This window comes from Pleurodeles waltl, chromosome 6, assembly GCF_031143425.1.
Source record: "Pleurodeles waltl isolate 20211129_DDA chromosome 6, aPleWal1.hap1.20221129, whole genome shotgun sequence".
NCBI classification, from domain to species: Eukaryota; Metazoa; Chordata; class Amphibia; order Caudata; family Salamandridae; genus Pleurodeles; species Pleurodeles waltl.
The window spans coordinates 89,938,146-89,952,715 of NC_090445.1; the positions used below are offsets into that span (position 1 = coordinate 89,938,146).

The 14,570-nt window shown below is 45.5% G+C and overlaps 1 protein-coding gene across 1 annotated transcript in view; it reads right to left on the minus strand.

Moving 5' to 3' along the window:
- Positions 1-3,186: 3,186 nt before the first annotated feature.
- The window catches only part of CASC3 (CASC3 exon junction complex subunit), a 352,838-nt gene continuing 341,454 nt past the window's right edge, over positions 3,187-14,570 (minus strand). Inside the window, exon 13 of the mRNA XM_069237412.1 lies at positions 3,187-3,714. Coding sequence (XP_069093513.1) covers positions 3,685-3,714 — 30 coding nt within the window. The 3' untranslated portion in view covers positions 3,187-3,684. The remainder of the gene's footprint in view (positions 3,715-14,570) is intronic.

Below are 14,570 nucleotides of genomic sequence, written 5' to 3' on the forward strand. Positions count from 1 at the left end.
GACTGTCATTCCAAAAGGCAAAAGTGTGAACTTATAATGATGGGATCCCACAGTGAATCTCTGGTAATGTCTGTGGTTAAGAAATTAAAGATGAAAACAGGCATCGCAAGCGTAAGGTGCCAACCAATCAATCACCTGGACTTAGGGACCTGGAATTTTAATAAGCCCACCCTTTAGAGGAGTGAGGGTGTTAAGCCCTTAAAAGCTTAACCATCCTATAGAGAATGGGACCCCCCCCCCCCCCCAAAAAAAAAAATAGTTTGACTTCTTGTAAGGACCTATGCACCACAGGCATGTGGTGGGATGTGAGGTGTAGGTATTCGCCCTTTCCTACATGGTCACCCCAGATTTTTAGCCTTTTGCTGGATCCTATATTTTAGATGGCTGTAGAATTCTTTGCACTCTACCCCTGCTAAGGAGTGGCAAAGTATTGATGTTCTTCCTTTCAACGTGAAAAAAATTGGTAGACTACTACTTCGTATATTTAACTTACTATAGGTCCCTAAAATATGGTACAAAATGTATACGGGGACTGTAAATTAAATGCCATCCACTGCAGCACCCCTTGTGCCATCCACAACAGTGACAATATGACTGCAGGGCTACCATTTGCAGCCTTGCTGTTCTAGTTCAAAATGCAAATTCGACCTGTCAAAATAACAGAATATTTAACAGGAAGGTTCTGACCTGTCAAAAGCTAAGTATGCAGGCCTTATTGCCCATAAGGCTGGGCGTATGATATTTAAAAGAAGGACACCTAGGAATTTAATTTTAAACACGTCCTTACCGTGAAAATGCCCCAAAGGCTATTTTCTCTAGAGCAAGGCTAACTGATGCACTGAAAAACACTGGGTTACATTAATACATTTGATAATGCTAATTTCGATTAGGAATTACCGAAAATATTAAACAACTATTTTCAGTAATTACTAAAATGCCAGTTCACTGGTGAAATCAAGTGCTTGATAAATAATTATAGAAAATATACTTTTGGAAAGTTATTTCCTGCCTAAAGCCTCTAGAGGCCCATTTCCATTTGGTCTTCAATTTCTGCAAGCCACTTATAGGCACTGGAATAGGATAGGTATGAATGGGTGCGAAATGCCTCCCAGGAGCACACAATAGGCAGACCTGAATAGGCAAGATGTTCCCTCTGAAAGTAACAGGCTATGCGGGGCGGGGGGGGGGTGGGGGGGGGGGGGAGTGGAGGGGTGGCTATCAGCATTTTTATTGGCATTATAGTGTCAAATCCTGCTTGCCAGATCCACTAGGGTTTTACATAAAACAGTGGGAGAAACAGAAAAACAAAACATTTCTGGTGTCCCCAGTCTCTGGATGCTGGAAAACCCTCCTTTGTTCTAACAGACGCCTGCCTCTCTGTTTATTGCTGTTACTGTGACTGCCCGAACTGGATTTTAGTGTTAGCTATATTAGGACACTGGAAATACCATAGTACACTCCCCACACAAGCCCCCCATCCTTCAGAGCCCAAGTTTGGTGTGGGCAAAAACATCCGTCATCTTGAATACGCCCAAAGTGGGTAGGGATGAACCCAGGAACCTTTACCCATTTGGGCAGGGAGCGTCCAAGAGTCATTCCCATCCACCAGCTTGTGCCAGATATAAATGGGACATTTCGAAGCACACACTTCAGAATACTCCTGGACCTGTGTAAGATCAGAAGAGGACTGAACCTACTGTCTGCGACCTGAGAAGAGCAATGGAGAACTGGACCTGCTCGGTCTTGTACCCATGAGAAAGCAATGGACTCCAAGGGTTACAAGACTGACCGGATTATGGTTCAATGATACAAGGTACAAGAGGCCTCTTCCTGCAACTGCCCAGCGGCAACTGGACCTGGGATTGATGCTCCTGTTGCCCTCTGACACCTTTTGGGTCTTTACGTGCCTCCGCTGAGGTCCTGGGAGGCATGAGAAGTGAACTCCTCTGGTAGTCTGGGACTGGAACTTCAAGGACTAAAGTCAGAAGGACAAATCTTTGACCAGGAAGACGCTTGGTTGGTGTACCTAACCTGTGCTCCATCGTGGTCAGCGTCAAATTGCACCTTGGTCCTGGGCTTTTGTGATCATTGACTATATTAACACTTTATGCTTCCCAGGGTTATTCCACCTTAAACTTCAAAATGCAAATCCCCCAAACTGATGTTAGTCATTTTATTAGATTTTGCTCTATTTTTCTAATTTGTTTTGGGATTGCATCAATACTCTATAAATTGCTCCTATGTTATACTTGTCTGCTCTGTGGCATAGATACCAGAGAGATGATCTCAGGTTAATTTAGTGACTGAGGATTCACCATGACATGACTTCTGATTATTCCTTGAGGTGGATCGTCACCCACCCAATATACCCATCCAATTTCCTACACTAGATAATCAGTGGAAAACGCGACAAAATATTGCCAGATTGTTGCACATGTGAAGCAAAAGGATGCCTCAGTGTAAACTGGCTGGTACTGCTGTCAAATCTTTTCTACCTGAACCGAGTTCTAGACGCAGACTGTAGTACATATAAATACGCATTCTGTCAGTAAGAACTATGGGGGAACATGGTTACCAAAAAAATTAAGTAAACAGTATTTAATACAGCTTCTTTTAGATCACCTATGAAGCAGAGCTTGGTAAAAAATAAATACAAATTGAAAATATTGTCACAAGTGTGGAATACAGAATAGGGAGGATGTTTTATCTGAAAAAAAAAACCCTGGTCAGGGTTACCTGTCTGTGCCTCTCTGCACTCTTAAATGATTCTGGGACCTGGGGGTTATGTTTATTATGAATGGCTACTCAGCTGTTGATTGGACACAATCAGCAAGGTGAAACATTCTACAACTAAAACATTCAATTTGGCTGCTGTGCAGTATATCAAAGTCCTTGTCTGCTTTTCTCTTAAAGGCTATTTGATAGAGTGTGCTGCCAAGCAATTTTGTAGTATTGTGTTTGGCTTTGAAACGCATGGGAGATTGTTTTTTTAGCCTGTTTGTTCAGAAGGCCAGTAGTTCATAATTTCACTAGCAAAGTATAGGCCTAGGACTTAGACAGTAACAAATATCTGCTCCAAGACGTTCACACACAGTGAAATATTGTGCCCATACTTCCCCCTCAACTCCACATTTCCAAAACAAACATTACAAATATTAGCAAAAATGTATCAAAAATGCACTGCTGTTGGGCTAAAAGATTTACTTAAAAAACAACTAAATATATATATGTATATATATATATAATCCATTTTACAAACAAAAACACAAGTGCTGAAGAGCTCATTAGACCCAGCACTCACTTAATTGAGAACAATTCAACATATAACACAGATTTTCAAGTATTTGGGGAGAGCTATTCTACTGGCAGAAGTGATTACAGGCTCACGTCACTGTGTACACCTACCTGTGGGACTGTAAATTAAAAACAAGCAATCCACATGTTCCCCACCTCCGCCAAATCCTCAAAAATAAAAAATAAAACATTTGGGAAACCGTAGCACTGAGTGTTAATTCAGGAACTCTGCACTTAGCAACAATGTCCATAACAAGGAACGCCGACACGATGAAACCACCAAGAGGGGATCTGCCGTACATGCCTCGGTCACTGGGGGCTGTGTGACAGTTCATGGTCTCTGCTTCACAGTTGGCTCTGCAATTGAGGAATTCCCAATGTTGCTGTCTTCTACGTATTGTTTTTGTCCTTCAAAGCCTCCTAGCAAGTAAAGAAAGCATGAGTTAATATTTTATGCTTTATGCAAAACAAAATCTCAGACACAGGGAAAAACCTACAGGTGTACTGAAAAGCAGTAGCAAATCGGGACATTTTATCCTAGGTCTCATATCACAAGACAGACAAACCTGAATTATATTTGAGACATGGCTAATAACTACAAAATAGTGCAATGAAAATAATAAATAAAAAAAACTATAAAATTAAATTATTCACCTCACATAAAAATCTACTAAAAGAGGTTCTGCAGAGCAATCAAGGCAGGCGCAGCGGGTATTCAGACCTTGCAAGCAATCTAAAGTTTTTGTTTAACATCTGCAAAATTATCTGTCAGTTTTAGGGAAGCCCGGCAGCCACACAATTGTCCTATTTGGGGTCAAACCTATTAAATTAGAAATTTTAAAAAATAACATCTAGCGATAGATACATAGAAAATATACAGATACACATTGTAGTATGCTATTTATTAACAATGTTGTGTGTGGGGGTGGCTATGACTCAGCACGAACATCATGATACACAAGGTTTTGTCTCACCTGTCAACATCAGTAATAAACATTATATTATACTTTGTACATCAGCACATATGGTTTATGCCATGGCATTCTTTTATGTGCAATTGCTATAACAAAAACATTTAACAATATACAAGGTGTTAAATTTAGCAAAACATACATTAAAGCGGCCCCATGACTCATTAAAGAATCGTTAAATGCAACATGTGCGGTGGCAAAAAGTGTTTATCATGTCATGTGGAGTACTGTGATAAATCTGCATTTGATCTTTGTGTTGTAGTAATAAAAATATGAATGTGTTTATCAGTACCTCTGCTTTAAATTACGTGTTACACGGTCACCTGTATTTACCTTGCCATGGAGGGGAGCGGAGGCATGATCAGGGACATCACTGATGACATCATTAAGCGAGTGAGTGCTTCGTAAAAGGTTCGGCTACTGAGACACTGAAAGATGTATACTGAGCTACTGCACAAGTTAAATGACTTTTTTTCTTTATTACTTAGTGTTAGGATTATAGTTGAGTTGATACATGTTATAAAATAAGTTTTTTTAAAGCGGATGTACCATTTATGATTGAACTAGCCTCTACACTGATGTGACTCCTGCTGAGGTATGTGAATGGTAGTGCTTTGAGACAGTCTAATCTGCTTATTGAGAATACACTCCACAGTGATGGCTGAGTATAATTGTGTTTTTAACAATGCCCACTTTGCTTAGAGGTCTCTCCTTTATGATGAATGAATGTAGTAGTAGTATACTACAATACATTTACCGGTTCACTAAGACCTCTTTCTAGGGTGTTGGCTCATTGTATTAGTGGTTTGCAACACACTGACCTCTTTGCTGACAACCTTCTCCGGGATGAAGAATAATTTCTCTTGTGGTTTCTGACAGCACCCTGTTTGCAAAGACCTCTACTGGGTATGTGTAGTAGTGGTTTGGGCAAAACTGTCGTCTGCACTAAAACCTCTTTCAATGTTGACAAATGGTGTTATGGTTTGTGATAGACTAGCCTGTATGGTTAGATGTCTTACCTACTTCAGTGTTTAGAGTAGTGGTTTATAGAGACCGGACTATGCGCTGAGAACTCTCCCCTGAGTGATATGCGAGTGTAATCGTTTATAAAGGCCACCAGTCGCCTTTTCCTATAATAATAATAAAAATAAACATTTAAATGGTTTTTCATGAAGTATATTGAAGTTTATTTTTCTGGATGATGTCATCAGTGATATTACTGACCAGGTCATGAGTGACGTATTGTGAGATCATAAGTAGTACACTGCAGGGGGCTAAGTTATAGTTGGCTCCAGTAAGTGTAACTGCTGAATTTCTATGGCTTTGTGTGTGTAAAATCTAAACCTAACTGGCACCTAATTAGAACATCCCTGTAACCTTTGTTTTTTTTACCACTGAGTTTGTAAATTTTTTTAATTCTATTTCCTAACTATAACGTCCCTGTAACCTTAGTTTAGTGAATCACAGTTTAATGTAAACTGTACTACAATTTGACCCTTAAGATCAATTTACTAATATACATTTTCATAAGTTTATATATACATTTTAATCACACATTCATTTGTTCTTATATATTTTAAAACAAAGTTATAGTAACTTATGTAGTCTTTCTCTAAATGAAATGCACCAAGTGTTTTTTGTTTTTTTTAAAATTAATTTTATGCATCTGCAGATCAGCTCCCAACCAAAAGCACACATTCAATACTAAAACACATGGTGACTGGGGGTAGGCGCGAGTGGCTGTATGGTGACCGGGGGTAGGCGCGAGTGGCTGTATGGTGACCGGGGGTAGGCGCGAGTGGCTGTATGGTGACCGGGGGTAGGCGCGAGTGGCTGTTGTGTGAGTGGCTGAATGGGGGTTGTGGGAAAATAGCCTCTTTTCAGCATGGTTACCCCCACTTTTTGTCTGATATCGGTATGCTTTGACTGTGTTCACTGGGATCCTGTTAACCAGTACCCCAGTGATTGTGCTCTTTCCCTCTAAATGTGTTTGTTTGGACTTCACACACCTCACATTTGGCATACTGGTGCCCCATATAAGTCCCTAGTGTGTGGTACCCAGGTCACTGGGCAGCCAGTAGTTACCCATGGGCTGCAGCATGTACAATGCCACCCATGGGAACGCATGTAAAATGTGTCTGCAGGTTTGTCGTGGCAGCCTGCATGAAAGGGTGCATACACCCTTTCACTTTAGATCACTGCACCAGGCCACTGTAAGCCCAGAGGGCTGTGTGTGAGAGCATGAGCCGAGGTGCCCCCACGCACTCCAGCTCCATTCACTTGGCCTTCGTGAGTGCGGGGAAGCCACTTTACCTGTGTACTAGACATAGGTCACTACCTATGTCCAGCTACATTAACCGCTTCTGTGCCTTGGACGAGGTGACCTCGTCCAAGGCTACAGTTCCCCTGTGCCTTGGACGAGGTCACCTCGTCCAAGGCACAGGGGAACTTGGGGGAGCGCTAGCGCGCCCCCCGTGCAGCCCCCTCCCCCCCAAGGTGGGGATGGAAGGGGAAGACCTTCCCCTTCCACCCGACAGTACCCCACCCTCCCTGTGAGCTGCGCGAGCTGATTTGTCACAGGGGCCTCCCCCATCGCTCTGGAAGCTCTGCTTCCAGCACGATTGAAAGAGAAATGCAAAGAATTATCTTTCAATCACTGGGGGAGGCCCGGAGGGGCTTCAAAGGGAAGGAAATGTATTTCCTTCCCTTTGAAGTCTCTCCCAGGGTTTCAAAAGCCGGATTGCTTGCAATCCGGCTTTTGAAACCCCACTAGACACCAGGCCTTTTCTGTCCCCCCTGGGGGCAGAAACCTCTAGGCACCAGGGATCATTTTTTTTTTTAATGTTTTATTTTATTAGGTGGGGAGCGACCCCTTAGGCAAGGGTCGCTCCCCTAGGGGGAAAATTATATTTAGGCCATTTCTGCCCCCTTTGGGGGCAGATTGGCCTATTTTGATTAGGCCAATCTGCCCCCATGGGGGGCAGAAACCACTAGACACCAGGGAGTTTTTTATTTGCGTGAATTTCAGGCAAGGGTCGCTCCCTGGGGGGGCAAGTTTATTTTAGGCCATTTCTGCCCCCAGGGGGGCAGAAACCTCTAGGCGCCAGGGCACATTTTTTTTTTGTGTTTCTTTTTTTGTTAGTTTTTTTTTTTTTTTTAGAGATGGGGAGCGACCCATCAGGCAAGGGTCGCTCCCCTGGGGGGGAAAATTGTATTTTGACCATTTCTGCCCCCCTTGGGGGCAGATTGGTCGATTTTAGGTCAATCTGCCCCCAAGGGGGCAGAAACCACTAGACACCGGGGATTTGTTTTTTGGTGCCAATGTCACGCAGGGGAAGCGACCCCGTAGGCAAGGGTCGCTCCCGGGCAGGGGGGGTCACATTTATTTTAGGGCATTTCTGCACCCCGCCACAGGCCCGGCTGAGCTAGAGGCCAAACTCCACAGGTAGGCACTTTGCAAAAAACACCTCTGTTTTCTGTGAAAAAATATGTTGTGTCCATGTTGTGTTTTGGGCCATTTCCTTTCGTGGGCGCTAGGCCTACCCACAGAAGTGAGGTACCATTTTTATCGAGCCACTTAGGGGAACGCTGGGTGGAAGGAAATTTGTGGCTCCTATCAGATTCCAGAACTTTGTCACCGAAATGAGGAAAAAGTGTTTTTTTGGCCAAATTTTGATGTTTGTAAAGGATTCTGGGTAACATAACCTGGTCAGAGCCCCGCAAGTCACCCCATCTTGGATTCCCCTGGGTTTCTAGTTTTCAAAAATGCGCTGGTTTGCTAGGTTTCCCCAGGTGCCGGCTGAGCTACAGGTCAAAATCCACAGGTAGGCACTGTTTTCTATGAAAAAATGTTGTGTCCACGTTGTGTTTTGGGCCATTTCTTTTCGTGGGCGCTAGTCCTACCCACACAAGTGAGATATCATTTTTATCGGGAGACTTGGGGGAACGCTGGGTGGAAGGAAATTTGTGGCTCCTCTCAGATTCCAGAACTTTCTGTCAAAGAAATGAGGAACATGTGTTATTTTAGCCACATTTTGAGGTTTGCAAAGGATTCTGGGTAAAAGAACCTGGTCCGAGCCCTACAAGTCACCCCATCTTGGATTCCCTTAGGTCTCTAGTTTTCAGAAATGCACAGGTTTGGAGGGTTTCCCTAGGTGCCGGCTGAGCTAGAGGCCAAAATCTACAGGTAGGCACTTTGCAAAAAACACCTCTGTTTTCTTTAAAAAATTTGGATGTGTCCACGTTGCGCTTTGGGGCGTTTCCTGTCGCGGGCGCTAGGCCTACCCACACAAGTGAGGTATCATTTTTATCAGGAGACTTGGGGGAACATAGATTAGCGAAACAAGTGTTATTGCCCCTTGTCTTTCTCTACATTTTTTCCTTCCAAATATAGGAGAGTGTGTAAAAAAGACATCTATTTGAGAAATGCCCTGTAATTCACATGCTAGTATGGTCACCCCGGAATTCAGAGATGTGCAAATAACCACTGCTCCTCAACACCTTATCTTGTGCCCTTTTTGGAAAAACAAAGGTTTTCTTGATAGCTATTTTGTACTCTTTATATTTCAGCAAATGAATTGCTGTATACCCGGTATAGAATGAAAACGCACTGCAGGGTGCAGCTCATTTATTGGCTCTGGGTTCCTCGGGTTCTTGATGAAACTACGAGCCCTATATATCCCCGCAACCAGAGGAGTCCAGCAGACGTAACGGTATATTGCTTTCGATAATCTGACATTGCAGGGAAAAGTTACAGAGTAAAACTTAGAGAAAAATTGATGTTTTTTTCACCTCAATTTCAATATTTTTCTTTTTCAGTTATTTTCTGTAGGAAACCCTTGTAGGATCTACACAAATGACCCCTTGCTGAATTCTGAATTGTGTGTACTTTTCAGAAATGTTTAGGTTTCTGGGATCCAGCATTGGTTTCATGCCCATTTCTGTCACTGACTGGAAGGAGGCTGAAAGCAAAAAGAATTGCAAAAATGGGGTATGTCCCAGTAAAATGCCAAAATTGTGTTGAAAAATTGGGTTTTCTGATTCAAGTCTGCCTGTTCTTGAAAGCTGGGAAGCGGCTGAGTTTAGCAACGCAAACCCTTTGTTGATGCCATTTTCAGGGGAAAAACCACAAGCCTTCTTCTGCAGCCACTTTTTCAATTTTTTAAAAAAAAAATCAAAATTTTCACTGTATTTTGGCTAATTTCTTGGCCTCCTTCAGGGGAACCCACAAAGTCTGGGTACCTCTAGAATCCCTAGGATGTTGGAAAAAAAGGACATAAATTTGGCTTGGTTAGCTTATGTGGACAAAAGGTTATGAGGGCCTAAGCACGAACTGCCCCAAATAGGCAAAAAAAGGCCTGGCACAGGAGGGGGAAAAGGCCTGGCAGCGAAGGGGTTAATGCTAACTCCAAACCTGGGCATGTTTGTTATCAAACATGCCAAAATTATACACCAATACTGTTGCCAGTTTGGTTGTATGATTCCAAGCACTCTGGGGACTCATTAGAGGACCCCCCTGCTTTGTTCCCATCAGTTTGCAGGGCTTCCCGGACAGCGCGTGCAGCTGCCATCCTACAGACCGGTTTCTACCCTCCTGCTGCTTGACCAGCTCAAGCCCAGGATGATAGAACCCAGCTCAAGCCCAGGAAGATCGAACAAAGGATTTCCTTTGGGAGAGGGACGCAACACCCTCTCTGTAGGAAGGTAGCCTCTTTCTAGCTTGGTTACTCCCACTTTTGTCCTTTTGTCCGTGTGACTGTGTTCACTGGGATCCTACTAACCAGGACCCCAGTGACTGTGCTCTATCCTCTAAATTTGGACGTGGGTAACTTTTTATCCCCACAATTCGCATACTGGTGCCCCCATGTAAGTCCCTAGTATATGGTACCTAGGTACCCAGGGAATCGAGGCTCAGGGGGATCCCTATGGGCTGCAGCAGTTATTCTGACAACCATAGGGAGCCCATGAAAAGGGTTCTGCAGGCCTGCCATTGCAGTCTGCGTAAACCGGGTGCACACACCAGTTTTCACTACAGGTCACTGTAAGTCACCCCTATGGTAGGCCCTCTCAGCCCAGAGGGCAGGGTGCAGGTACCTGGGTGTGAGGGCCCCACTTCACTAGCAGAGGTGTCCCCATGAACTCCAGCCCCATTTGACTGGACTTCGGGAGTGCGAGGACGCCATTTTACTGGACATATGTCCAGCTACATAATGGTAACTCCGAACCTAGGCATGTTTGGAATCAAACATGTCGGAATCATACCCCAATACTGTTGCAAGTATTGGAAGTATGATTCCATACAATCCAGCATTGCTACCACCAGTTTTACAGGGTTTACTCCGGGCTGCAAGGCGGCTGCCACCCCTCAGACAGGTTTCTGCCCTCCTGTTGCTTGAGAAGCTCAAGTCCAGGAAGGCAGAACAAAGGATTTCCTTTGTAAGAGGGGTGTTACACCTTCTTCTACTGGAAATAGGTGTTACAGGCTTGGGAGGGGTAGCATCCCCAGGACACTGGCAATGCTCTGAAGGACACATTTGGTGCCCTCCTGGCATAAACCAGTCCACACTGGTTCAGGGACACCCCCCAGACCCCCTCCCACCCCAGTCCCTGCTCTTGCGTGAAACTAGACAATGGAAAAGGGAGTGGCCACTCCCCGGGCTGTCACCACCCCAGGGGTGGTTCTCAGAGCTCCTCCAGAAGGTCCCTGAGTTCTGCCATCTTGATTCTAAAGTTGGAATGATAACTGTGGGAGCATCTGAGTGGCCAGGCAGGTGACGTCAGAGCCCCCTCCTGATAGGTGACCAATCCCCCTTTCAGGGCTATTTAGAGTCTTCATCTGGGGTGGTTCCTCAGATTCAGCTTGCAAGATTCCAGCAGGACTTCTCTGCAACCTCTGCTTTGACTTCTGGCACCGGGAACTGCGACTGGACCCTCCAGGAACCTACAAGCTGCAGACCCAAGAGGACGACTCTTCTGCAACACTGTATCCCGACTTCCTGGCAGCTTTGCAAAATTTCCCCGGCAGTTCATCCCCAGAAGACTGCTACTCTTCAGCCCACACAAGAAGGAATCTCCCTTGGGGTGAAAAAAAATCACACCCCTGTAACTACATGTACCTGGCTGCAACAACGAAACAGCTGCGTGGATCTCCCCTCATCCTGATTGGCGTGGATCCTGTATCACGGGTGGTGGTCCGGAGAGTCTCCCTTGGTCCTCTCTGCCAGCTCTCGCACTTTGGTGGTGGTAAGTCCTTTCCACTCCACGCAAGACAGCATCCCTGTGCATCACGTCCTTTGCAGCTGCCAAGGGTTGCTTGCTTCACCTCAAAGGGGAACTTTAGGCGACATGTAGCTCCAGCCCCCGGCACTCCCTCCTGCAGCTCCTGGGCCTCTACGTGGTCCTCCAGCGATGTGGGAGCAACTTCTGTGGGCTGCTTCAGCGACGCCTGTGTCCCTGTCCTGTGGGGCACTTATGGGTGCTGCCTCTGCTCCTGTGGGTGTTCTGTGACGCGGAGGGTCCACAATAACTCCCCCTCCTAGGTAGAGTCCTCCTGGGCCTTGGTGGTCCCCGGCAGCGCCTCTTTTCCTCCAACCGCAAATTTGCCCTTGCCAAGGCTTGTTGGTGGATTCCTTCACCAACACCTGGCTGCAATCTTCCTTCCAGAGTGGGTTTCCATCTGCATCCGTCAGGAACTCTTCTCCGGGTTCTGGGCTGCAGTGCTGACCTGTTCTTCACTGTCGACCAAATCCTGCATCTTCAGTGTGGTGGGTAGGGGCTCTGCCCCACTGGACTCTGTTTTACCTTCTGGACTTGGTCCCCTCTCTTCACAGGACTTTTTATTTCAGGAATCCACCGCTGGTTTTCTTGCAGCCTTCTCTGGGTGTCTTCTTTTCCTCTTTTTAGGTGGTTTGGGAAAAATCCATTGTTTTACTCCTGCATTCCTGGTCAAGGGAGGCAGGGGTTACAGGTACTTACCTTTGTGGTTTTCTAATACCCCCAGCTCCCCTCTAAACATCTTACTAACATAGTTGGGGGTACCTTGTTTGCATTCCATTTTGTTTTTTTTTAGTATATGGTTTGTGCTCCCCCTTGGGTCACTATTGGTTATTACTGTTTGCACTGTTTTCTAACCATTTCTATGCCTATTTCTAATTGCTAGTGTATATATTTAGTGTATTACTTACCCCCTAAGGGTGGGTCACAGGTCTAGTATTTTGTGGTGATTTGTGCTAAAAATAATGTACCTTTATTTTTGTAATACTGAGCGTTTTCTTTCATGTATGTAAATGCTGTGTGACTACAGTGGTATTTCATGAACTTTTCATGTCTCCTAGATAAGCCTTGGCTGCTCATCCACAGCTACCTCTAGAGAGTCTGGCTTCTAGACACAGCCTACACTACACTAAAAGGGGATACCTGGTATAAGGTGTATGTGCCATAGGTACCAACCACACACCAGGACAGCTTCTGACACTCTCCGTTTGAAAATAGGTGTTACATGGTTTGTGACGGGTAGCCTCCCCAAGACACTGGTATGCTTTGAAGGGCACATTTGGTGCCCTCCTTGCATAAACAAGTCTGCACTGGTGCAGGGACCTTCAGTCCCTGTTCTGGCATGAAACTGGACAATGGAAAGGGAAATCCATCACCACACCAGCGGTGGTGCCCAGAGCTCCTCCAGGTGGCTATTTAGGGTCTGCCTCTGGGGTGGGTCCTCATATTCGATCTGTAATATTCCAATATTACTCCTCTGCAATGTAGACTTCTGGACACTGGAACTGCAACTACTTCACAGGAACCTACAATCTGCAGCTATAGAGACGGCTCTGCAACATTGTTTCTCCGGCTCCTTCCAGCAACTGCAACATTTTCCCGGCTGTGCATCCTCTGAGGGTGACAAGTGTTCAATCTGCACAAGAAGCAAGAAGAAATCTCCGTTGGAGTGAAGGAGTCACTCCGCTGCATCCGCAGGCACCAACTGCAACGACGACAGGCTGCGTGGATCTAGTATCATTCAGGGATGTGTGGATCCTCTTGCAGCTACCAAGGCTTGTTGGCATCTCCTCCAAATAATCTTCATGCACTGTGTAGCCCCTGCCCCCTTCCTTGCGAGGCTCAGCCCTCTGCCTGCTTCTCCAGCGATGTGGACTTATTTCTATGTGTGCTGTGTGGGCCTCTTTGCAATTCCCGTGCTTGCTGCCTTAGGGGGCTGCCTCCTCTTCCTTCAACTCTCCTCACTGCTGAGGGTCAACCACGACTCCCCTACGTGGCCAGTTCCGAGCAAACCCGCATTTCTTCTCCAACGACATTTGCCCTTGCCAAGGCTTGCTGGTGGTTTTTCCACACCACTGACCGACTGCAATCCTTCTTCCGGAGTGGGACGTCGACTATCACTCCAGGATCTCTTCAGCTGCTCCAGTGCTGCACTGCTGACTGTCTTCGTCCACTGTCGACCTGGTCCTGCATCCACAAACTGGTTGGTAGTGACATCTGCCACCACTAGACACTCCAATGTAAACTGACTTGGTCCCCTACTTTTCCTGGTCTTCCTCTTCAGGATCCATCTCTGCTTTCTTGCAGTCTTGTCTGGGTCTTGCAATATCCTTCTCTGAAGTCCTTTTGGTGGGTTTGGGGAGAACCAGGTACTTCCCTCTCTTATCCTGGTCACTGGGGGGCAGTCTGGTACTTACCTTTTGGGTTTCCTAGTTCATCCAGCTCCCCTCTACCGCTTACGCTTCCTTGGGTGGGGGCCAGACCAGCATTGCACTTAGTATATGGTTTGATACCCCCGCCCCCATAGGGCCTTCAATACTTACTACTGCTTTCACTGTTTTTTATTTGCTGTACATAAAATAGTGTGTTTACTTACCTCCAGTTGTGGTATTGCCTATATAGTATTTTGGTAATTGTGTTAACATAATGAAGTACCTTTATTTTTGTAACACTGTGCGGTTCTTTCATGTGTGTAAATGCTGTGTGACTGCAGTGGTATTGCATACGCCAATGGTTCCCAGCCTGTGGTCCGTGGTTAGAAAATTAAATAATATGAACAGATTAGGTCCCCAGCTTTCAATGACGACTTAGTAGGGGGTCCCCGGATTCTAATAATGATTCAGTGTGGGGCTCTGGGTTCCAGGAATGATAAAGTGGGGGTCCACAGATGTCAAAAGGTTGGGAACCACTGGCATAAGCTTTGCATGTCTCCTAGGTAAGTCTTGGCTGCTCATCCACAGAAACCTCTAGAGAGCCTGGCTTCCTAGACAATGATTACACATTATTAGGGGATACCTGGACCTGGTATAAGGT